General features: G+C 49.8%; 1 protein-coding gene across 1 annotated transcript; it reads right to left on the bottom strand.

The window, feature by feature from the left end:
* Positions 1-1207: 1207 nt before the first annotated feature.
* On the bottom strand, positions 1208-2327 carry LOC124524193 (proline-rich protein HaeIII subfamily 1-like). Its single transcript, XM_047096282.1, has 2 exons — positions 2113-2327; positions 1208-1946 (listed from the first exon to the last, which is right to left on the bottom strand). The coding sequence occupies exons 1-2, from the start codon at positions 2325-2327 to the stop codon at positions 1208-1210; spliced, it is 954 nt and encodes a 317-aa protein (XP_046952238.1).
* Between the last annotated feature and the right edge of the window lie 23222 nt (positions 2328-25549).

The following is a 25549-nucleotide window of genomic DNA, read 5'->3' on the forward strand; positions in this document are numbered from 1 at the left end:
CACTGAATGTCAAACCCAGGACCCTCCAGAAGTCAGATCACCAGGCAAGTCCTTTCCAGGGGCAGTAGTTCACTAACCTGCCTGGAGAAGTCGAAAATAGCCCTGCAAGGGTGCCAGGGACCTCCTGAAATGGCCCAGAGCTGCCACATTGCCCTGAAAGGTACAACAACTCCTAAAAGACACCTTAGGGCATGGCAGTGTGCTAGGGCATGTTGGAGTGGAGGAGCAGATCTGTGGGTAAAAGGAAAGAGCCACCAAGGAACCCAAGTACAAAATGATGTGTGCTTTCTGACTGGTGGAAACAAGGTGGCTTCCAGAGTCCAAAAGAGGGAGAAGAAACCTGCTTGGGCTAGAGTGATCAGAAAAGGTCACCCCAAATTCTGGGGATAGGCTGGGGGCCAAGCCTGAAAGAATGAGAAGGCCAGAGCATCACTTCCTCCAGTCTCCCCTGGACTTTAAAAGGCCAAATGACAAGGAATGTGCGCCTTGTAGAGAAGTTTGAGTTTGGGATTGGCCAAACATAAAAACGCTTCTGATTAACCTAACCTTCAACTTACGCAAAGGAGCGGGAGACACAAGTGCCAAAGGAGAGCGAGAAACGGGCGGCGGGAGGAGAGGGAGGGAGTTTAACTGGAAGTGCTCTGAATGTCTGGGACAGCGCTTCCCGCGGGAGTCCGGCCCTGGAGCACCTCCAGAGTCCGGGCAAGGGGAGCTCTTTGGCCTTTCCTCTCGCGCGTGTGACTGACTGCAGGGCGGGGTCGGCCCCGGGAGCCGCGCAGCTGCCGCTCTGCCGGGCCGGACCCCGCACTGGGCGCGGAGGGTGCGCCGCGCTCTGCCCCCTCGGCCTGCGTTCCTTTCCCGGGAGGGTCCGCCTCGCCCCGGGTCCCGCCTCCCTCCAACCCCACCGCCCCGCAAGCAAATATTAGAGGGTGCCTATGTGTAGAAATTGTGTCAAATAAAGTAAAGCCGTTTGAAGTTTCCAGAAGGCCACCCACCGCCGCTGAGAATCTTCGCTGGAAACCCGGGCTGCGGGGCCGCAACACCCGAGCCCGGGATTCATCGCACCCAGGCCGAGGAGACAATCTGCTCCTCCGAATCAGGTTCATTTTCTCCCTTTGGGGAAAGGAGAAGCTAATTAAGTTACGCTCTGGCTGTAGTGATGGAAAACATGAAAGCAGACTCCAGGGGCTTGCGCCTCCAGGGCGCGTTATCTGCCGTTAGCCGAAAACCTCGGGAAAGTCCTAAGTTCTAGGGTTCGTAGGAAGCCCTGAGTGGCCGGCTGCCGTTCCCAGTCGCGCCTGGAGGCTTGTGCACCGCGAAACGTGAGGCTGGGAGGAGGGGCAGCCCTTTGTGGGGTCCTGCCTCCCCCTTGAGCTTGGGAGAGTGTGCCGCGCGTGATAATACCCAACCCCCTCCCCAGGTCTGGGGCACTGGACCGGGCTTGGAATCCCGCGGGGGGGGGGGGGGGGGCGGGGGGATGGCAAGCGGGGTCAGGGGTATACGGGGCTTGTAAAGGGCTACGGATGGGAAGAGATCCAAAACTGGCGGGGGGGGCGGGGCAAGGGTTCCCAAGTTTGTGGTGAGCGAGAGCTTGGAGGGAGATCTCAGACTTGCGATGGCTCGGGGATTGCGGGGAGAGATCCTGGACCTGCGTGGAGCCTGGGGTGGAGGGGAAGTGACCCTTAGTTTGCAGTGGGCTGTGGAAGGGGGAACTCCTGGGCTTGCGGTAGGCTGTGTGGCGTGGGGGCGGGAATCCCGGCTCGCGAGGGGCTTGAGGTGGAAAGGGATCCTGGGCTTTCGGGGAGCGGAGCGGAGAATCCCGGCTAGTGTTGGGGAGGGAGGAAGGATCGCTGGTTGGAGGTGGGCGGGGAGCGGCGGCGGGTGGGGGTGCGGAAATCTCGGGCTCGCGGTGGCTGGGACTCGGGGTGGACCGGGGCCTGCGGTGGCTGGGGGTGGGGGTAGGGGTGGGCCGTGACTAGCACTGGACGGGGGCGGGGGGAGCCCGGACAGGAGGTGGGCGCGAGTTCCTGCAGGCCCACCCACCCCAGTTAGCGGCGCACAGAGGCGTATCTCCCCCGCGCGCAGACCCCTCGGGCCCCGCCGGGTTAAAACTGAGCGGGTAGTGAAAGGCGAGCCCCTCGGCCAGCCGCCGCCGGGGCTGGGGGCCGAGCCGAGAGGTCCGTCCCCCGCCGCCCGCGTCGGACCCGCCCTGGCCGCGGGAGGCGCGCGGCCGCCGGGTGTGAACGGCGGCGGTTTCTGCGGTCTGGCCCGCGGCCCGCTGGAAAACCAGCCTGAACTTGATCCCGAGCGCGTCTAACTGAGGTCATGGGAAGCGGGAGGGCGGAGGCGCCGGGGGCTGGGCAGAATGGGAGCCCTGAGCCCGGCGAGGGGCGGAGGAAGGGAGGGAGGGAGCGGGAAGCGGGGAACTCCCGGCCGGTCCCCAGCGCGGGGTCGCCGAGTGCCCCCTGCGGCTCCGCCACGCCCGCCCGACTGCCGCGCAGCTGACTGTCGGAGTTGGAAATCGGGCTTAGCGCCTACGCACACTGCACCTAGACGAGCGCCAGCTGCACTCGGGAACCGGCACCCCGTCCCCAGACTCCAGCCCGAACCCCACCCCGGCACTCACCGCCGCCTCCGGGCCTGCTGTTTCAGCTTCCAGTCCCAAGCCGCCGGTCTCCTTCCCACACCTTTAAGATCTGCCCCGCAGCCGCCTCCCTACCTTCCAACCTTCCTCCCGCCAGCAAAGCCGGTGCCCTCGGCCAAGTGCCCGTTCGCAGCCTGTTATCAAGTCCTAGAGAGAATTTCTCCAAAATATTTCCCGAATCCTGCGGCCAAGGGCCCGAGTTCCCGCCCCTCCATCTTCCGTCTGGATGCCTGCAGACTTCTCCCTGGATTTCTAGTCTTTAGCCTCTTCCCCTTCCTAATCTATTTTCAACACCAATTTCCCCCCAAAGCGTGTTAAAGCACACAGGGACCTCGGTGATTGTAAACCTCATATTTCCCCTGTTACTCAGGTTAAGCATGCTTGGGCTGGGGAATAAAAACTGAGGGCTTCGGCTCACGTTTATTGAGCAAGACTTCCTATACACGTCATTGTTAAACACTTCAGATGGATATTCTCATTCAACTGCCAACAATCCTTCCGGGTAGGTATTATCAGGTATTATTTCTATCTCTGCTTTGTAGAAGAAGAAATTGAGACACAGAGTAGCAGAGGCAATATGGAACCAGGCAGTCTGCCCTTGAGTCTGTTTCTCTACCACTGCAGTGCTCTTCTGCAGAAACCTTGACCTTCCCAACGGTGATGGAATGACCCACAGTACCAGCTGTATCCTGGGGGCCAGGTGGCAGCAAACGATCTGTTAACAGCAGTACTAAATGGATGGGACAGGTGGATGTCAGGTAAGGTTTGATCTGGAATGCCTCAGAGGCCCCATTGCTCTTCCACCAGCCTTTAGTGGATTAGTGGTCTGAATTTCTGGGCCTGGACAAGTTAGAACCATCTCCACATTTATCTCCCCCTCCTGTGCTCACCTGACAGCTTTCTCTATTATCCTCAGTCAGCTCCTCTTGCTTGGGAGCATCCTGGAGACACCACAGGTGTCCCACCCACAGGGAGGACTAGCGACATATTCCTCATTCTCCCACAAACACAGGCATCAGTAGTGTCCTCTCATCCCCAGCCCCTGCCAAGCATCAGCCTGTGGCCACTTCCTTTGCATATAAATGAGGCCATGTCTGGGCTGCCTTTGTCCTGGGTGGGGGTTGGATTTTCATCACTAATTAGTGGCTGGGAAATCAGGAGTCAGCAGTAGTCCCCTTTCCAGGACCCACCCTGCCCCCATTTCCTGCCTGGGAATTAGGGTGATTCCTCCCCACCCATCCTTCCATGACCTGGGTAAGATGGGCAGAGGCTCCAGGTCAACAGTGAACAGGGACTATGTGATTAGCATTTGCCCTAGTGAATCCCTGTGTTTTAATTCTGTGACCTTATCTGTTATGTAATGCTTATGCTGTCTTTTCCTTCCTGGAATACATACCCTATCAGCAGCTTTATTGCTTTTTTTTATAGAGTTTTTAATTAATTTGGGGGTATACATCCATAAAATGAAATTCAAACGGTACAAAAAAGCATACAGTTTCCCTCCTTCTCAACCAGGGGCAAGCTTTTCCATCCCTAACTGTTAGCAGCTTCCTGTATGTCTTTTTCAGAAATAGTCCACACGTGTAAACACGTGTCATTTCTTTTAACTGCATTTTTGATGTCTTTTGTATTAACACCTAAGAAGTATACTAATTGATGCTTTGGAAAAAAAATCAGCACAGTTTCAGCATGGAGCCCTGAGATTCTCAGCTTGGAGCTTGTATCCTGTGGCCTAAGCTCTATTCTCAAATGGGGCTGCAGCAGGAATGAGGAGGCGTCCACCTCCAATAGAGGCTGAAAGGTTTTCCCAGTCTCCTCTGGGGCCAGAACAAAAAATACAGCAGGATGTGCAACATACAAGGTTTGGAAAGACTTAATCATGATAGGAGGGTTTGCTGGGTGCTGGAATCTAAGAATTCCAGGACAATCCCTGGATGTCCATCAAATGAAAGAGTAACCAGAGATCCTAACCAAACAAGGGTGGCTTTCTCTTTTCTCAAGACGAATTTTACTATTTTTCTGGTGAGGGGTGTTTTCATATTGGCATTTATCTACAAAGATGGTCTGAAGTTAGGTCCTTCCTGACTTTACCTCTTTTAAACACTAATTGCTTACCAAAAGTGAACCAAAGCACCCCCTATGAAATGCTACTAACTTATTGCTCCAGTAGCCAAATGATTCAATTCCTGTGCCATAGTCTGGTCACATCATAAACAGAGGCAGAGCTGCATACACCATGCAACCAAAGCTTTCCTTTCCCTGGCCAGAGTCCCTATATCCGTACCTTTTTCCCTTCCATTCTTTTTTTTCCCTCTTCCTTCCTTCCTTCCTTCCTTCCTTCCAGCACCTTGGTGGAGGCACTGGTGACTGGGAAGAGGAGAAGATATAAGCAGAGGGTATGAAGGGAAGTGAGAGACGAACATTATTTGAAATCTGCCTCATCAGTCTGGTCATTCAGGAGAGAACTCTCTTGGCTTTCTAGATGGGATGGGGTGGCCCATGACGTCACACAGCAAATCGCTACCTCCTTCTTGAATGTTTTGCTCCCTTCCTTGAAAGCTGTTCTCCTGGCTGTCCTTGCACATCTATCTGTCGTTATACCTCTGTCAGTCTTGCCCTGGTAGGCTCCTGTTTTTCAGCTTGTCCTTTCCATGTCCTGCCAGGCTGCCTTCAACCTGGGGTTAGTCTCATACCAGACGATCTCCATTCATTGCCATGCTTGTGACCAGTCTATGTGGGGGTGATTGCCAACCTTCAGTGCCACCCCAGACTCTCTCCTGAGTTTCACACTCACACCCAGCTGCTCTGGTGTGACCATAGTGCCTTGGGCGATCCACGGGCAACTCGTGTCCAAAGTGGACTTCTTCATCTCCAGCTCTGCACTCATCTTGCTCCTGTGTTTAACTCCCAACTCAGTGATTTCACCATCAATATTCAACCTTATTTCCCAAATCCGAGTGCCATCTTTTTCACTGATTGTCTCCATTTCTCTCAATTACTGTGTTTACTCAGAAACCAAGTCTTAATATTTCGTGACTCTACCTCCTCCTTTCAAATTTCCTACCACTGTCCTAATGCTTCAACCATTGCAGTGCCTTCACGTCTTTCACTTCTTAAGTCTTCTAGAAAAATCTATAGATCCATCTGGTAGAACTCTTTTGATTGCAGTGACATAAACTGACTTAACCAAAAAGAAAAATTATTGGTGTGAGGCTAGTTTCAGGACTGGCTTGATATGGAAACTCAATGGCCATCACTGAGGCCCAGGGCCTCCTTCTCACCACTCAGCTCTACCCTTCTTCCAAAGCTGGCTTCATCCTCAGGCTGCATGCAGTGGCAAAGTGGCAACAGAAACTCCAGCTTGCGTGCTGCCAACTCCAAGTCCTGTAGGAAGGAGCCAGGCCTAAGTCATGTGTTCCCTCTGGTCTGGGAGAGTAGCTCCTGACCTCATGGACTGAAAGTGGTGGCAGCATGGAATGGAGCCAGTTGGTGGGAGTAGTTGAACAGACAGTGAGCAACCAAAACACATCAGAAGCCCACCACACATCTGACCCTGTTATTCCTCTACATAGAATTTTCCAACAACTCCCTAAGTCAGACTTTAACAATCAAAACCTTGTCGAGGTGATTTGACTTCTGTCGATACACAATTTTAGTCATTGTGGAGCTTTTTCACTTTGTTTGCATTGATAGTTTCATCAGTAATCTTGAATAAGAGTTGAATTTTTTTTAAGATTTTATTTTTAAGTCATCTCTCCACCCAACATGGGGCTCAAACTTACAACCCTGAGATCAAGAGTCATATGCTCTACCAACTAACCCAACCAGATGCCCCAAGATTTGAATTTTAAAGCTGATCATTTGGATTTCTCTCTTGACTTGCAAGGGAACCCTGAGCAATGCATGAGACCATGCCTCTGGGAGCCCTGGGGAGAGGGAGAGTGGACTTCCAGTTAGGAGCCTGTCAGGAAGACAGACCCCACCCCATACTTTAATAGAGACAGCTAAATATAGTGAATTGGTTGAACAGGTGTTGGAGGGCTGAAAGACTCTAAAAAGAGACACACAGAGAATCACTGAAGAAAGCAGCTAGCATTCCCGAGGAACAAAGGGAAGAAGGCAGCATCTTAGAACCCAGGTCCTAGAAGCCTGGAGAAGGGGCCCTGAGGAGTTGGAACCAGACCTCAGTGCCAGCTGGCACTGGAGCTTTGGAAGCTCGGAGGTAGACTTCCCCAGGACTGGGCTCACGTCTCTGAAGTGGACCTCCCTGCCAGCAGGTGCTGGCCTCCCTGAGGGAGGGGATAAGGCAGACCCCAGGAGTGAGGGAAGCAAACTGGAAAACTGGAACCCCCAACCACTGTTGGGGTCACAGTCGACTGTTGTGGGGTGATGCTGACAGGAACAGGAACAAACAGAAGGGGACAGGTCCTGCAGCCTCCCTCTGGTGCCCCCTATTGGCAGAGCCCAAAGGGCGACCCGCATAATGGAGGGTTGGGAGTCCTATGGAGGAGAGCGGATGGGGTGGATTGGGAGCTTAATACCTGGCACAGGGGAGAAGAGGGTAGAGGGAGGAGATTGGGAGCAGGATCATGAGGAGGGGAAGAGACAGAGCTGTGGGAGCGGGTGGGAGAGTTCCCCCACCTCAGTCACCTCTTCTGGGCTGCAGAAGGCACAGAAGAGAAACCCTCAAGACATAGGGCAGCATCAGAGCCCTTCTCCTTCTACCTCACAGCCCGGACTTAGTGACACACGCCACACACATAAACACACCATGCACACACACCACATACACATACAGCACACACACATATACCACACCACACCACACACACACACACACACACACACACACCATACCTACATATACCATCCACCACAGACACATGCATACCATACTTTTGCTCATGAGATTCTTTAGCTCAGGTCCAGTTCTCTAGGAGCAGTTCCAGGACTAGATGCGGTCTGCACGTGACATATTAAAGAAGTGCACCAGAGTAGATGGGTCATGGAGGGAGAGAAGCCCGGAGGAAAGAAGGGGAAGCCAAACAAGGGCATGATTTCAGGCTACATCTCCTGAGAGTAGGCTCAGCCTGATTCTGCTGGGGACTCTGGAGGGTCAGTTGTGCCCAGAGTCATCCCAATCTGATGCCTGGGAGACTGGATTTCAGGCTCTTGCTCCTGGGAGTCAGTCACAAGTGTCCGGGAGCTCCGGAAATGCCACGTGTGTGCCGCCATCCTCCTGGCCTGGTAACTGCTAACCAGTGGCCAGTCCTGCAGTTCCATACCAGGTTAGGATGGGTGGTCATTCAGAGTTGCCACGAGTAGAAGGTCCTTCCTTCCTTCCTTCCTTCCTTCCTTCCTTCCTTCCTTCCTTCCTTCCTTCTTTCCTTCCTTCTCCTTCCTTCCTAGTCACCTTCCTTTCATAACATTTGTGAGCCCTGAGTCAGATTGCACATGGCGGCCCCAGCCTGCAGCCTGCCCTCCTCCTCTCCCCGCTCATGACTCACGGAGAAGGGCCTTGCTTGCAATGGTGTAGACATCCCAGCTGTGTCCATATAACTCCACAGCTCCACCAAATGCCTGCCCTTTGTCCATCCCTTTTCAAAGCCCGACTGCTCCCTCCTTTTCTTCTATGAGCTATGTTGAACAGTTCCAATAAATACATCTTTCTGAGTCAAATTGCCCAGGGAAAGGTCTGTTGCTCTCAGCTGCAAGACTGGCTGACACACAAGTGGGGAAAAGTCAGTGGAGGGGTCCTAGTACCAAACTGGAAATTTCCCAAATGGCCCTTAACATTTGAATGGATAAATAAGTTGGGGTGTGTACACGCAATGGGATACTGTATAGCAGTAAGAAGCAACTGTTTTCTACCGTATGCAATGATATGCATGAATTTTGCAAATATAATTAGAAAAAAATGATGAATCCATATATGTGAAGTTAAAAAACAGACAAAACTAACCTGTGCACCATCACGATGTTGCCGTAGGAAATGGAAGGGACACAAGAAGGACTTCCAACTGCTGGTAATGTTCTCTTTTTTTTATCTGGGTGCTGGTTTCCTGGGTCTATTCAGCTTATGAACATTCATGAGCTGTACCTTATGCAATTCCCTGAAAACACGTTATACTTCAATAAAAGTTGGGGAGAGGTGATGTCAGAAAAGATCTTTCCCCACTGAGTATTCCATTGGCAAAACCACCCAAAGGAAACATGGCAATTTCGGGACCTGTAGAAATAGAACGATGCCCTAGTTGTCTTAGCTCATTCCAAGTATGTAAGGTTCTCTCACATTTGTGTAAACTTCTACATTTCTATGCATGTCAAAGCGTCATTCTGTCTTGATCATGTTTTCTACTGCCTGTGCTTTATGATACTTTGACATCTTGGGAACCTGGGGACCAACCAAGCAAGGGACTGCCCTTCCCAGAATTAGCTATTTTCTGCAGATAGCAAACAACTTGCCTGCATGTCTTTCATATGCAAACTACCCCCTCTGGAACCTAGACTCCAAACCACCTCTTCTTTCTGGCTTTTACAGTCTGGGAGGCACTATAGGCAATATTCCTGGTGCTAGACAATGAGGGACCACCCTCATGACTCAGAGTCTGCAGAAATTATGCATACTAGCCAATCCTAAATCTGCTCAGCTGCTTAGCCTGCTCACTGACTCCTTCCCCTTGAAAACCACAGTAAAGACTCATGCCCATGCTTCCTCCTCTCTCCTTCTGCCTCCTGTTGGATAACTGTTGTTCCCCTAGGTCTCCCTGCATGGTGTTGTGCCGTGCCTCCTGTTTCTAGGAACCTGTGAGTATAGGCTTCATCCTTCATGACAGTCATTTCTGCATATCTTACCAACCTGATAAATACAAACCCTGGGTATGTTTTAAAGTATATCCATTCATTCCACAGTGTTTCTGTACCATTTTAGATGCTAGGGATAGAACCATGACCATGCAAATAAGGTCCCTGCTCTCCTGGACCTCATGTCCAGAGGGACAGACATAATAAACAAGCAAAGAAATAAATATTTCCAGATAGCGTTAAGTGGTGTAAATGAAAGATGCCAGGGTGGGTCATTTTATGTTGTTCTGTCTGTTTTGTTTGTTTTCTTTTTTTGTTGCTTTTTGAGCAAGACTGGTCAGGGAAGATGTCCCCAAGGAGATGACACTCAAGTCAAGGCCTCAATTGTTGCTTGTATACCAAGGGCACCCAGAGATCCGTGCTGGGTGTTTGGAGGCATCCAAAATAACCAGAATGAGGTATCTCTCGCCAATGCCTATCCAGAACACACCATCTCCCTTTCTCAACAAGCAAAGCAGGGTTTGAATCCAAGAGAAAATAATTTCCCGGCATCAGCAAAATCCACAGCCTACTCCAATCAAGTTGCCTTCTAAATGCTAGAAAGCTGAGGTGTCCAAGTGCCAGGACCCAGGGGATGGTTTGGCTGCATGCCAGAACCCTTCGGGCAGCAACCAGCTTGCGTATGTATTTATATAACTGGTTGCAAAGAAAAAGTAAGCGTACAGATTCCTGAGCCCTCTTCGCTCCGCATCCCTGAGGACCCACCGCCTAGTTCAGCTTTGCAGTAACATAAGCCTTCCCTGCTCACTGCAGACCTGCCCCCCTGCCTGCTGTCCCAAGACCTGGTCTGGGAGCTCTTTATCTGGGCCTATTCCGGGAGTGGCTGGCTGGTCATCCTCCATCCACATTAACTGCACACAGGCATTCCACCATTTTTTTTTATTAGATCCAGCTTACTGTGGACAAGATTAGAATCATTTTAGGGTAGAAAAACTAAATCACAGGCCCCCGGCTGAGCAGTGGCACATCATGGGTCACTGGGGTAGCATGGATTTGTCTGGAGGCCTGCCCCTGAGCTCTGTATGTGCCTGGAGGCGGGGGGGGGGGGTGGGGGACAATGGTGGCAGCTTGCACCCGCCCCTTCCTCAGAGCTCCCCGGCTGGACCCAGCTACCCCGCCACTGGGAACCTTCTACACACACCTTGAGCTCCGAGGCCAGCATTCCTTCATCAAGAAAAGACCAGGGACCCCAGATCTGAAAAGTCACCCCCCCCCATGTCTCCCACCAGATCCTCCAGGAAAGAGCAAATTCATCTCATTTGGTACAACTTGAGCTGAGCTGAGCGAGTCCTGCTTTGTTAAAACAGAAGTTACACTGAACACCTCGCTCAGCCTTTTTTTCTCAGCCTGGTCTCTCCACATAGGTGTGCCTGCGACAGCTCCTTCAGGGGACATTTCTTGTGAACCCCAGTCTCGTCTGGCTCTGTCATTTCAACCGGCTTTGTTTATCTTTGTCTCTGAGATTCTGAGAGTTTGTCTCTTGCCATATATCTCCCTGATGGGTTTGTTTGGGTATTTATACAAATGCAGCCCTTCAGCTTTAATAGCTGTCCTGGGGGAGCCTTTTTATCTGTCAGTAACGTCATGCTCCAGGGCAATGAAAACCCAAAAAGACCCTGTCTTACCTTGGGGCAGTTAAAACCAGCTGAAATCTCACCAAAAGCCTGGGGATGGCAGAGCCAAAGACAGCTCCAGAGTGGGCAAGAGACAATGCTGGCCATCTCTAAAATGCCTTTGTTTTCCACAGACTCCATCAGGCCCTTGATGGCCTGTGAAAAGGACCATTCTCAAATTCTCAAGGCTCCCAGCTGGCTTAAAAATGTCAACAAAGAATCTTTCTACTTATCAAGTATTTTATTTCCCCATTTAAGCAAGAAGTCTGCCGAGAAGGGGGCCCAAGCTCCCATTTAATCTAAGAACCAGGACTCAAGGGTTTCATGTTGGCAATTTAGTAACCTGTATGCATAGACGCCTCTTTGGATAAATCAAAGCTTCCATGGAAAGTGTCTAAACCCTATAAAAGTAATTTATTTGCTTATCCACCAAATTATAATATTCATTTTGTTTGTGTAAACCCGCCAGTCGCCAGTCATTAATATGAACCACAAGAAACTGTTTCAAGTAGGATTTCATTCCAGGCATAGTTTCCAGTTTGAATCTGACATATTATACCTGGGAGGATTGCAGGAAACCATAAATAATTCCTAATTCCTCCATTAGATCTATGTATAATATAAAGATTTTTTACTGTTTAAAAAAAGCAAAAAAACAAAAAACACTGTCACCAGGAGGCTGGGAACTAGGCCTCCAGGAAGGACAGCTGGCCTCAGAATGACAATGCCCCTTCTTGTAGGCATCATGAAGTAAGAGAGGTCCTTTCTGTCTATGGTCGTTCAGTAGTCACTCAAAAACCTATTCTGAGTTGGGCACACAGTTCGAATCCAGGCTCCCAGAGCAGGATCTTGGCCAGCACCGGCTGGCAGCGAGTGGGTTTCTCCCACAGGATGGGGAGGGAGGCCCAGGAAGAAGCCAAGAAGGAGCCAGCGGTCACACCGGGTTGTGGTGACCGGCTCGGCCCAGTCAGCAACCTGCGCATTGGAAAGCACATCAGAAAGCTGGCCCAAAGCCTCTCTCTATCCTCCCAGGTTGAAAGGAAAGACAGAACCTTCCGAGCACTTCATGACGACGGGTTCATGCCAACAGGTCCTGTTGTCTGATGCCACCACCTGCTAGCTTTGAAGGACCCCCAGATCATTCCAGCTTGCTAATGTATCTGGAGAAGGAACCAGGGGAGACCCAGAAACACATGCTAGAGGCCAGAGGATCTTCCAGCCACATTTGAGGAGTGCCCACTTGCCTGAAGCTTCCCTCATGTGGCCCATCACAGTGCCTGACCTCTTACTTTACAGCGTCTTACATTTTTGTCAATGCCAAGGAGGCTCATTTCCCCGTGATTAATCACACATGTGGCAATGGTGAGGCCTAGACTTTCACAGGTTTCCTTGGCCTTTAACACACAAACAAGAATTAGGTGGGTGGGACACGGGGGCAAAGGCACTGTAATCAAGAGAAGGTGCCAGGGCGCTGGATGGGATGGCAGATCCATCACAGGATGAGGATCCGTGAGGCCGGGCAGGGGCATCGCTGGAGCCCAGGGGGCTCCATGTGCCCAGCTAAGGGGGTTGAGATTTCCCTTAAAGCAAGTATGAAACAACTGAAAATCTTTGCCCAAGACAGACAGACACAAGGTTAACCTTGCTGTTTAGTAAAGCGCACTCTGGTCAACGTTGAGAATGTGTGGAAGAGGGGTCAGAGTGCAAGCAGGCAAACCAGTAAGGAATGGAGGTGAACCTGACCTAGGCCAGTGCTTCTGGAGGCATCTGTAGTGTGCAGTGTTTTGGTCCTAATTCTTGGGTAGATACTTTTATAAAATGAATTATCTGAAAAATGTGATTTTAAAATACATACAAAATATAAGCGCTAATATTTTATCAAAAAAATTTTTTTAATTGAGATAAAACACGCATAAAATTTACCATTGTAATCGTTTTTAAGTATCCATTTCAGTAGGGGCACCTGGGTGGCTCAGTTGGTTGAGCATCCAGCTCTTAATCTCAGCTCAGGTCATGATCTCACAGCTTGTGAGTTCGAGCCCAGCATAGGGCTCTGCGCTGATGCATGGAGCATGCTTAGGATTCTCCCTCTCTCTCTCCCTCTCTCTCTCTCTCTCTCTGCCCCCCCCCCCCGCTCATGAGTGCTGTCCCTAAGAAATAAACTTAAAACAATATTTAAAAGTATACAGTTCAGTAGAGTTCAGTATAGCCACATTGCTGGGCAGACAATCTCTGGAACTTTTCTATCTGGCCAAACTGAAACTACCCATTAAACAGCAGCTCCCTACCCCCTCCACCAGCCCCTGACAGCCACTCTCCCCTCTGCCTCTGTGACTTTGACTATCCTAGATGAGGACCTCCTATAAGCAGAATGATACAGTATTTGTCCTTTTGCATACAGCTTGTTTTACTTAGTATAGTGTCCTCAAATTCACTCATGTTGTAGCACGTGACCAGTTTTCCTTCCTTTTTAAGGCTGAATATTATTCCACATTTTGTTTATCCTTTCATCCTATAATGGATACTTGGGTTTCTTCTACCTTTTGGCTGTTATGAATAATGCTGCTACGAACATGAGGGTGCAAATATCTCTTCACTTTCCTGCTTTCAATTCTTTGGGGAATATACCCTGAAGTACAATCGCTAGATCACATGGTAATTTTAAAAAAAAATTTTGGAGGGACGCCTGGGTGGTGCTCAGTCAGTTAAGCGTACAACTCTTGATTTTGGCTCAGGTCATGATCTCATGGTTCATGGGATCAAGCCCTGCGTCCGCACTGTTAGCTCAGAGCCTGTTTGGGATTCTCTCTCTCTGCCCCTCCCCTGCTTCCTCTCTCTCTCTCTTTCAAGAACAAAGAAATACATTTTTAAAAGTTTTTTGAGGAACCTCCATACTCTTTTCTACAGCGACTGCACTGGGATTTTACAGTCCCACTAACGATGCACAAGGGTTGCAATGTCTCCACATCCTCACCAACACTTGCTACCTTCTGGTTTTTTGATAGTTGACAACCTAATGGGTGTGAAGTGAAGCCCCAGCTTTTTATTATGAGATTTAACATGTATAAAATTATCCATTGGGCCCTATAACTGTTTAAAACACTTTAGGGTTATAATGTTAAAACACTGACTCTCAACTTCTGCACTTACCCCATTACAGACCAATTAAGAAGCATTTCCCAAATTGGCTCTGGTCTGTGACTCAGACCCTGAGTAGCACTCCTTGGCCAATGCCTGCCACCGGGGGAAGAGGACCGAATGGTCAGAGCCACCCTTTCTCGGCTCTTATTCCCTGTTACCAGCACAACATGCCTACAGAGTAGATACTGTTATTATGCCCAGTTTACCAATGAGAGAACAGAGGCCCAGAGATTAAGGACCTTGCCTGATCTATGTCAGCAGCTTGAGAGGTGGCAGAGGGAGCTGGGAACCCCAGCAATATGGCCTCAGCCTTTATCATTGTTGTTGTTGTTGTTGTTTTGCTTTGTTTCCCAAGATTGCTTAATTGATTGGCCATATGTGGGGGAAAGATGGAAGGCTCCCAGGCTCTGGCTTGAGTTGGACAAGGGTGCTATGTTTGAGAGGGAACACAACTGGTCTGGTTTGGGACGTGTTAAGGTTAATGTTCACAAGTGACATCCAGGTGGAATGGTGCCAAGGGCATCTGGGCAGTAAGTTCTGAGCTCCCAAGCAAAGACTGTTCAGTCGAGAAAGGCCAGGGAGGGGATAGAGCATGAGTTTGGTGAGATCCCTCAGAGACACCAAGAGCATTCTAGGAGGAATCAGGGAGCCAGAGGGGAGTGAGGAGCCAAAAGGGATGGGGAGAGAGTGCGTCAACAGAAAGGAAGTATCAACAAGGAGCCCAGGGCTATGTGGAAGCCACACAAAGCAGAATATTCTGTGGAGCTGGCTCAATGATGGCCCCATCAATATCATGGAGGCTGGGGATGTAGAGGCTAGACTTCAGGGGATTGAGAGGTGGGGAGTGGTGAAAAAGAATGGGAGAAGTAACCAAAGTGCAGATCACTCTTTCTAGAAGCCCAACTGTGAAGTGGGGAAGACAGAGGACAGTCCTGAAGGATGCTGTGGGTGTGTTGTTGTGGTAGAAGAGGGAGTGGGCCAAGAATGGATTGCTATTTTGTTTTGTCTTTAAAAAAGAAAAGTCTGGAACAAACATGAGTTTGTTCATAGTTGGGCAGGGAATCCAGCATAAAGATGAAAGATTGAGAGGAATCTGTGCCAATTGCTGGAAGGATGGAATTAGATCCAGAATGATCCAACTTGAATAAAAGGAGAGAAGCCCCTCTTCCACTAAGATGGGAGGAAAAGTAAGTTTATGATATAGGTTCATTTGTGCAAGAGGAGAGGAGGCAATGAAGTCAGAGGCAAACTGCCTGCTGGGAGTAGTGGTGTCTGGTAGTGAGGAGAGAGACGGACTTGGATGTGCCACCAAGGAACAGCAGTGAGAGTCCCTTGGGGTCACGGAGAGGATGCACCAGAAGCAGAAGGGTCCAGCTAGGCTGGAGCAAATGCATCAGTATTGCCCCCGTGGCTTGTTTGTGGAATCCATCAGGGTTCATCTGCCTGTGCACCGTCTCTGGAAGGTGGATGCAATTTCTACCCAGTGTTAAGATTTCCTAAGTTGGCTCTGGCTGCAGTCAAGGGGGCAGGAAAACGGTTTGATTGCTCTCATGAGAGGAAGAGAATAAGGTGAACTGTGGTGGTTTTAAAGTATGCCACTCCCATGAATGTGGGCTGGCCGTGGGGACTTGCTTCTAAGGAACAAAATGTAGCAGAAGTGACAGTGAAGTGTGAGACTTCCAATGCCAGGTCACAAAAGCCCATGTAGCTTCCCTTTTGCCCTTTTTCCTGCTTGGATCACTTGCTTTGAGGAAGACAGCTGCCATGTCATAAGGATGCTCAAGGAGTCGTACAGGGTCGCCCTCGTGGCCAGGAGCTGAGGCCCCCTGCCAGCAGCCCTGTGTGGAGCAGCCTCAAGTCGAGCCTTCAGGTACCATGGCCCTGGCCAACACCCTCCTCTGCAACCTCATGAGAGACCCTAAACCACAGCCACCAGCCAAGCCCATAGAAACTGTGTGAGGTAATACGTGTTTGTTGTAGTAAGCTGTTAAGCTTTGGAGTAATCTCTATGAGCAATGGATAAACCATATACTGGCCAAGTGTGAGCGCAGAGAGGGCAGACAAGGGGCCTGATCCAGAGTCCAGCTTTGGCATGCGAGCCCTGGCAGAAGTCTGAGGGGCACGAAGATAGAGGGGTTGGTGGCATGAGAATCAGAGAATCAAATGGGGCCAGAAGGCTCCTGTCTTGTAGATGAGAAGGACATGGAGAAGCCACATGCCTAGAGCTGTCTGTGAAATCAAAGCACACATGCATGGGAATAGAGGTGGGTGGGCAAGCCATAGTAAAGTCAGAGTGGGCTTTCCAGTCCGGGGGAACGTGTATGGGTGGACGAGGCTAAGGATAGGAGAGGATGAGTGGAGTCAAGGCTCATGGACAATGGAACCAGCCAAGACAAGGGTGGGGCTCAGGCTGCAGAGAAAGACCTATCTTCAGATGCCAAAGGTCTCAACACTTGTGGGGAGTGGTTCAAGCCAAGAGATGATGGGGGTAAATGTGGCTCTTCTTTGTGGCTTGGGGCCTCAGGGAGGTTTTTCCAAAGAGTGTAGGCATACTGGCCTGTACATGGCCAAGAGGAGCACTCCAAACTCCGGTCGCCCTGAGGGGGCAGCCAGAAGAAAGCAGGGCAGGGCGGTGATCGGATGATAGAGCTGGCCTGGAGGCATTTCACCATGCCAGATCCCACCATCTGCAAGACACCAAAGGCACCAAAATAAAGACGTGGGCCTAATCTACAGAACATACAGGCAGCAGAGGGAGAAAACCTAAGAGGGAGAGGACTTTCAGAGAAACAAAGTCCCGCCGGCCCCTCCCAGCCTGTCTCCTTTCAGTTCTTGGATCACCTTCGTTGTGCTGGAGCAAGGGACACATTCATTCATTCATTCATTCATTCATTTATTCCTCTCCTGTTCTGAGGCAGGATCCTGATCTCCCTCTGTCCTGTTCCTCCCCCACTCACCCCACCCCCACACAGAGTCTCCTTTTCCTTGGGTGGCTCCCGGATGTGACCTCTGCCACCGCTGCTCTTCCTTCCTGTCCCCACCGCCTTCTGGGAGGTCACTGTGTTCCCCAGCAGGACTTCTCCTGCTCAGGGGTCTTTGCTGCCATGTCAGCAGGTGGGCCCTGGAGTCACGCCTCTCTACGGGACTGGCTCTTTTGCTGGATTCTGTCTTCACGTAGATGAGTCTTTCCTAGCAGGCCCTGCGGCCGTTCATGTGAATAAATCTCGGCAAGGCCGTGTCACCAATGCCAAGCAAGTCTGAATCCCAGACTGGGTGGAGCTCATCATCAAGCTCTTCACATTTACCCTGAAATCCTAAAATCTGTCTCTATATCACTCAGTTCACTAAGGTTCCCAAGTCTGGGTTTAGCCACCAGGCCAAATGCTTTCGAGTGGACAATAGCAACTCTTCAGGGGGGCCTCTGCCCCTTCCTGCCTCTGTATGGATGCCCAGCTCACAGCCACAGCATCCTGGGAAGCGACAGGGGTGACAACATTTGCAGAGAAGTGAACACTGCAGCATGGCAAGGCCAGAAACACCTTCTGCAAAAAAAATGCAGAAGTTCAAGGGACAGGCTCACATGCCTCGGACATCAGTTCTTATCCCTCTGCTTTTGTGGTTGTTTAATGTTGGAGCAAGTCAACTTGAAGCAGTAGAATAAATGAATTCCAGCTTGAGCCTTGGCAGGATTTGTTTCGCTTGAGGGAAGTTGTTTACGCTAACGGGTGCCCCCCCAACCCTGCATAGTTCAATTTATACTATACAGAGTCTTGTCCATCATCTGGATGCTGCTGTAAACAAGATAATCTTTGTCTACCAGGAATGAGTCTGATGCCAATAACTTTAAGTAAACACAAGAACCAGTTTTGTATTTACATTGTCTGGAGTAACCACTGGCAAGAGTTTTTAATGGCGCCATGGGCCCCTCTCTGGCTAAGGTAGTGTCAGCTTTGGGGACTGACCTGGTTTGTGGAGGATTCACTCGGGGGAAGATTTCAGACTTAGCAGTTGAGTGCTACACCCAGGCCTGAATTCTTTTATGTGATTTTGGCAGTTTTTAATTCCATCAAGTTAGCATTGCCCCTTTTTGTGCTGGTTGGAGTAGGACAGGGGGTGAGGGGAAGATCTTAGATGTGTACAGTGAACTTACGAGCTCAAGCTACTTGATGCCAGCAGTGGCGAGGCTCTCAGTGTAAGTGGGGTCTGAGGACTGTTATTAATAGGGCTATGACTGCTGTATGGAAGACGTCGGTGCATTGAGCTGCATTCCATGCAGAAAATAAATGGAATTTTGCAGAAGTCCGAGAGTTTGTTGCAATTCCAAACCAAGCTGCCACAGAAACACACAACTCCTCAAGTAGTGATAAATTATCTCTGTGGAGGAGTGGTGAGAAAAGCATTTTCCCCGCTAATTTTCCCTACAAAGAAAGCAAGACCATACAGTATGTGTGATTCATACTCCCAGCCCTCTTTGGGAACAGACTAAAAATATGTTATTAACTTGGTTAATAGTCCAGACTTCAAATGCAAGACGTAAGAAATCAGTTTTTAAGAGCCAAAAGTCTTCTTATGGTAAGTCCTTCTGCTGAGGCATGGTGTTAGGGGAGGGTGGGAAAGAGAGTGTGAATTCTCCACGTGGGAAAACATAGTAGGAGTGAGATCTTTGTGGTCTCTTGTTTAAGTTCAGATCTGAAAATCTCTCAGGTCTGATTTATAAACCTGATTTATAAACCTTTTATTAAGATGAACAAAATCAAAGAGTCAAAACACAGCCCACTTCATAACTGTGTACTTTATGGTGTTTGGTTTTAGTCCTTGCAAAAGAACAGACACATTAGACCAACCATCAGACTGTCTAGCCTGTAGGCACCATAGGCCGGGTGGTGTAGGGTGGCATACCTCCTGCAGCCAGACTGCACAGGGACAAAGCTGGCTTTTGTCTCTTTACCCCAGGAAAATAAAATAATCCGTCTGTGACTCAGTTTCCTCTTCTGGATGATAGGAGGACTAATGGTACAAAGCTCATATGGCTATTGAGAGGATTAACTTAACATTAGTTTGGCACATTGCAAGCCATCATAGCACTTCTCTGACAGACCCCTTCTTGCTTCATAGGACATGGACTCATCGCAGATGATCAAAATAGATCCAATACAACAGCAGTATCAGTGGGAGGCTCAGTGGCAGAGAACAGAATCCACTCTAGCAAGTGTGACTGAGTTGGGCTTAATTAAGCAAAATGGCCTACAGAATTGGTGAAAGGGCTAAAAAAAAAAAAAACAAAAAAACAAAAAAAAACACCCGTAGGCTGAGCTTTCAGGGATGATCCCCAAACCACTCTGCAGAACTGAGCCGCCAAGGAGCTGCAGCCTCTTCAGTAATCAAGAAACAGCCACTACCACTGCAGGCTCCAGAAAACACACCTGCTCACTACAACCCAGCCCAGCTAAGTGGAAGGCCCCTGTGCCTCCTGATGTCCACAGGCTTGCCCAGATTCCACAGATGCTGTCCCCACTTCACTCACATCTTCTAAACCTATCACAGGTAGATCTGAGTGGCTGACTCAAAGTCATGTGCGAAAGCTCAGCTGCAAGAGAGTTTGGTAAAGTTGTGTAGCATTACAACCCCTGCTGTTGAGGAGGGTGAATGGAAGGAAGGACCGAGCCCCAACCACCATCCTACCATGGTGGTCATGAAATACATCCGTGGGGACAGAGTCGTGTGAGGCAGGACTCATGTGTCCCCTTCTCTCCCTATATTTGTTGTCACTGGGCTCCTCAGCATCTGTGGTCATGGAGGAATCCCAGTGTGGTTCTAAAAGCTGTGTTCTTTTACACCACTGAGATAGAGAGTACTAGAAGTTTTTAGGAAAGTTTAAGAGAGACAAAAAAAAATGGAAAATGTGGGTGAAATTAAAAGCAGATATTGCTAGACAACTAGAGATATTGGAGGGTACATATATATATATATATAATGGTTAAAAAACCCCAAAAAGTCTTCTGATGTTAACTAAAGTGAGTTGTCTACTTTGGTAGTACTTTGTGGTGTGTCAGCACAGTATGAAAATCACTTTATTCTTGCTGGCTAAAAATGAAACAGTAGGAGGGAATTAAAAAAAATAGTGGTGTTGGGGCACCAGGATGGTTCAATCGGTTAAGCATCCGACTTCGGCTCAGGTCATGATCTCGTGATTTGTGGGTTCAAGCCCCACGTCAGGCTCAGAGCCTGGGGCCTGCTTCAGATTCTATGTCTCCCTCTCTCTCTGCCCCTCCCCCTTTCATAGTCTATCCTCTCTCTCTCAAAAATAAACATTTTTAAAAAATAGTGGTGTTTACTTCTGGGCAGTGGAAATAAGAGTGACTATTACTTTTTCCTTTTATATTTCTTTATATATCCATCAATATCTATGTATTAATTTTACTACCTATAAAAAAGCAATTTATATGATTTTTCAGACCAATCGACCAGAGCCAGAACTTTCTTCTTCTTTCTCTTTTTCTTCTTTTCTTTCTTTCTCATCTTTTAAATTATCTGCTGATATTTAAAAGGTCTTACCGGCAGGTAAATCCTTACTCATGGGATTAACAGACCATTAGACATTTTCAAAGTATAAACAGACAACTTTTGAACTAAATTAATCTGTCAATGGCTGGATTTTATCCCATCTTTTGAGTGAATTTGTCTATCAACATCTTGAAACTGAAATGCAGGCTTAGAAGCCATTTTAAAGTTGCTTCTGGTTTAACTTGTTTCTCTAAAAACAATGTCAATGGCAAAACCCAAGAAGCAGACTGTATTAAAGATTAATGTAATTTTTAACTCTGAAAATGTGGAGTATATTCTTCATGAGGCAAGGTAAGGTTACAACTGGTATTTGTCTATTTAAAATAGAGTATATGTGCATGGACCACACATGTTCTTCTCATGAAGGCTCTCATTTAGCCTCATAAGGCCCTGGAGGAAGGTGTTGTGCTTTCTATTTTATTGATGATGTGGAAACAGGCTCAGAGAGGTTGAATGATTTGTCAAAGACCACACAGCCCTCTAATTCCATCCATGGAACCCCTTCAGCTTCAGATACGTAAGTGAATATTTGCATCCCTCTTTCTCCACCTGCTTTATTTGCACATCGCCCTCATCTCACCTATGAGCTAAGGATGGTCTGTCACATCACACCAGCTTGCCTCCTGTAGGTGTCCCATGATTGCTCACAGCCTGGGCTCCAGTCCTCAACCCAGCATGAGTACCCATCAGGGAGCTGATTTGAGTGGGGTGATAAGCACCTGTCACGGGCACCACTCACATCTCACGATTCTCGGCCAGGACACAGACAGCCCTCCAGGACCCCCACCCTGGCCCATGGCAGCACCCTGGATGTAAAGGGTCCACAGGATCTTTCTGTATTTCTTATAATTTCGTGTAACTCTACAACTGTCTCAAAAGTTTGATTACCACTCCCAATACCCCTCCTGCACACGATCTTGGCCCTTTCCCCCTTCCACCGGATGGAGGGAGACACTTCCAGGACCATAAGAGGGAGGGGTGGGGGGAGGGTCTGGATCCTTGAATGGCTGTGTGGAAAAAAGTCCTTCCCTCTCTCTTACTCCTTTTTCTGCTAATGTGTTCCAGAATGTTTATTAAATACCTGGGAATTAGCAATTTTTCTGGGCCTGGAACATAATAGATATTTGATAAATATTTGCTGACATAAAGAAAAGGGGGAAATCTCACCTGGTCTTCACACTGTCCTACAAGGTCAAAATTATGGTCTCTGTTTCACTGCTGGAGGACAAGGTGTTCTTCTGCCCTTTCTGGGAGGCCTGTGGAGTCGGGTTGACCTGAGAGTGACCCAGTGGGGCCACAGATGAGAAGCTGGTTCCCAGGAGGACATGTGGCTGCTACTGAGCCAGCTCTCTGTTCACCGGGTGCCCGAGAGGTGGCAGCGACGTGCATGGGATGGGTAGAGGTACAGGAGCAGAGCTGCCTTGGAGGCAGAGGTTTGGGACATGAATTGTGGACACAAGTTCGTAAGGGTAGAGGGCAAAGGGATTGAAGGGCAGGTCTTGGGTTACAATATGAGTGAGTTTATCGCAGGAGGTAACAGCATCGTCAGAGCTGGCGTCAACCCAGGAAGAGAATGGAGGGAGGAAACCTTCCTGAATGCTTAGTGGCCGCTCAGCCAGGAACCTCTGAGTTTGGCTCTTGTTCCATCTCCATGGTTCATGCTGTAGACAGGAGAAGCCAGGATCAACGATCTCACCCGCACGGTCACAGAATGTGAGGAAGCTTCAGGAAAACCTGGAGAAAGCTCAGGAGAGAGAACTCCTTCCCCTGATGGTCTGTGCTGCTTGAGGTGAAGAACTCGTGTGACCTATTGAGACATCCTGGAACTATGTGGGTTCTTCATTCCAAACGAAACCAGAACCTCAGGGCTTCCAACTTTGTATTTATTCTTGGCAAAATCATCTTCTCATTTCAAAAGCGTGAGCGTAAGAAGAAAGAAGGCACGCAAGTCTTCTTTCCAGGTCACTGTCCTTGAAGCTCCCTGATGAGAGGCAAGTGGGGACAGCCTGAGAAGGTGCTGGCAATTCCCCTCTCCCACCTCCCCAAGGACAATCACAGTGTGAGGCAGTGGATGGTGAGGGGGAAAAACAAGAGCCACAAAAAGCCTGCAGGCTTTGCCAAGCCAAATATGATGGTGATGTCTGCCTGGGCCGAGTCTTTGGGGGAGCTCATCGCTTTAATAATGAGCTGCCCTATGGCATGTGACTAGGACTCTGGGGCTGTAGGGACAGAGGGCTGTGCTCCTTCACCCTGCCCTCATCCCACATAGTCACCCCCACTCATTGTGCCTGGGAAAGCACCATAAATCTTTCTGGAATGAACTGCCTCATTTTCTCTCTGGATACATTGGAATCTCCATTTACATAAAAGTTCAAAAGGGAAAAAGAAAACCTAAGATCTTCCAAACTTCAAGCAGGGCTCCAGTCAGGTTCAGTTCACTCCATTTGAAGTTTGCAACGAAGGGGTGGATACATAGTTTTGCCCCAGTGTCTCCCAGAAGATCTGATAATCTCATTTTTGTGCAGCCCTGTGTTCCTCGTGACCTACAGTACCGCGTATGATACGAAGAAATGCTATGTCCAGTAGGGCCACCTGATTCCTGTGACTGTTGCCTGGGCAGTAGGGCTGACAAGGGCACTCCCCAGATCACTGAACTCGGGAGAAGTCGCCAAAAAATCAGCCTCATTCTTGGGGAAAATGTGTGTGTGTTTCCTGCCTCCCCGCACAAAGGCGATTTCAACCTTCCATTCAGCTCCAACTTTTCCTTCTGAAACAGCTGTGTTCAGGTGGTGCTGGCTTTGTGTGTGTGTGTGAGCTCTCTTTAGGGTGGGGTGCACACTGTACTAATCCATTTTTTCATCAGCTTGTTGCCAACAAAGGGCCACCTAAGCCCTGGAAGCCCCCTCGGCCTTTGGCTATGGATGCCACTAAGGGCTTTCCCGCTGTCAGTCCCAGCCAGTTTAGCTTGCCAGGGTCAGAAGAGGGGAGTGTGTGTGTGTGTGTGTGTGTGTGTGTGAGAGAGAGAGAGACAGAGAGAGACAGAGAGAGAGACAGAGAGAGACAGAGACACACACAGAGAGAGAGAGAGAGAGAGAGAGAGAGAGAGGGAGAGAGGGAGGCCCTGAGTTCAGAAATGTCTCTGTGTGTGGTCTGAGGCTATTCCTCATTTCATGAAATCCATGCTTCATTCCTGGCTCTGGTCAAACTTGCACGTCACTGAATGAGTCCCTTATCCACTTTCCAAAACACTGAAGAGGTTTGAAAGGGTTCTGTGGGTAGACTGTTACTATCAGCAAAAGCAAACAAGCCGATGTATTTAGCTAAGCATTTTTTAATATTTAAACATAATAACCTTCAGCTAGTCATGACACTTGTGGCAAACAAGAAAGGCAGGAGGCAGGGGCCGCCAATATTCCTTACGCTGCGTCTGCTCTCCTGTGAGGGGACACCCCTGGGCAGCCAGGTTTCTTACCGCGTGGGGGCTGGGCTGCCCCAGCAAGAGGCTGGAAATGAGGACCTGACTCCCAAGGCTGGGAGACCCCTGGGGGCAGTTTGGGCGCCAGCCTGTGACTTTCGCTCACAGCCCCGTCATAATCAGATGGGGTTTGAGCCTAAGGTAAGGTAGTATTTCCCATCCGTGGAAAAATACAAAGGCCTGGGCAGCCCCTCCTTGTATAAAAACAGAGCCCTCTGATGGCAGCGTAATTAAAGTGCTAAGGTGGGAAGCTGTGGGTGTCCAAAGCCGGGGGGCAGGTACAGTGAACATCCTGTGTGCGCAGCCCGGCACCCGCCCGGGGCTGCTGCTGGCCCTGGAACAGCCTTCCCTGCGGCTGGCACAGACCGCAGCCCCGCCCGTGGCAGGATGGCACCGGACACCCGCCCACCAGACCTCGTACCACCAGCTGGAAGTGGCTTTCTGGTTTACTGTAGTCAGTCGTTCTCACGGGCCAGAGTAAAGTCAGCACCCCGCCCCCTCCCCAGCCAGCGCGGCCTTCTAGAGGGCCCCCGGCCCCCCCACCCAGACGCGGCCTGGCCAGGCTCCCGGGCCAGACTCTGCCTGTGCCACCCGAGGGCTCTGAATGGGCTCCCTGTCTGCCAGAGCAAACAAGATCCTCGTGGGTGGGGCCGGAGGTTACGAGGGCCGCGGAGGAGGACAGGGGACTTTTTCTCTCTGGATGTTCCATTAGAGGGAGCCTGCCAAGGGCTTTGCCAAGGGATTTGCCAAGGAGTCCAATCTGCTCCAACATTATGGATTCACCACTAAATAGCCCCATTCAAGAAAGACAAGGCCCAAAGGGCTTTTATAATGCAACTGCTTCCCCGTGCCCCAGCCAGAGCCACCTCTCAGCCACCCCGGCCTGCCACCCAGGTTTCCTCCCTCCTCAGCCTCGCGCTTTGTCCGCCTAGCTCCCAAGTGCGCTGCGCACTGAGACGCAGAGCTGGACCCCGCTCTAGCTTCCGTTTTCCTATCTGTAAAATGTGGGTGTTGGTACCTGGCCTGCCTGCTGTCCTGGGGTTTAGAAAAGGCCTCGGCTTAGAGAGCTCCCGCCTTGGTAACTTCTCCGTGAAAGGCTGCCCTTGTTATTATTCAAACCTTGAAGCAGTCTGGGGAGGTCCCACAGCCTTGCTGACAGCACAGGGGCTGGATGGCAGCGGGAGGCCTGAGGCCAGGGCTACTGGCTGTCAATCCACTTCTCCCCGTCGGTTTCCCACGGGCACTGGC

The sequence above is a fragment of the Lynx rufus genome, unplaced genomic scaffold (genome assembly GCF_022079265.1).
Source record: "Lynx rufus isolate CCGP_SWC_20201006 ecotype Redwood Valley unplaced genomic scaffold, mLynRuf1.p SCAF_10, whole genome shotgun sequence".
NCBI classification, from domain to species: Eukaryota; Metazoa; Chordata; class Mammalia; order Carnivora; family Felidae; genus Lynx; species Lynx rufus.

Bases quoted from the DNA above. Each gene is read 5' to 3' on its own strand.
- LOC124524193 (XM_047096282.1), bottom strand. From the start codon at position 2,327: ATGACCTCAGTTAGACGCGCTCGGGATCAAGTTCAGGCTGGTTTTCCA. The intron at 1,947-2,112 runs GTTTTAACCCGG...CCCCACCCCCAG, and splicing joins CGCCTTTCACTACCCGCTCA to CCACCGCAGGCCCCGGTCCA.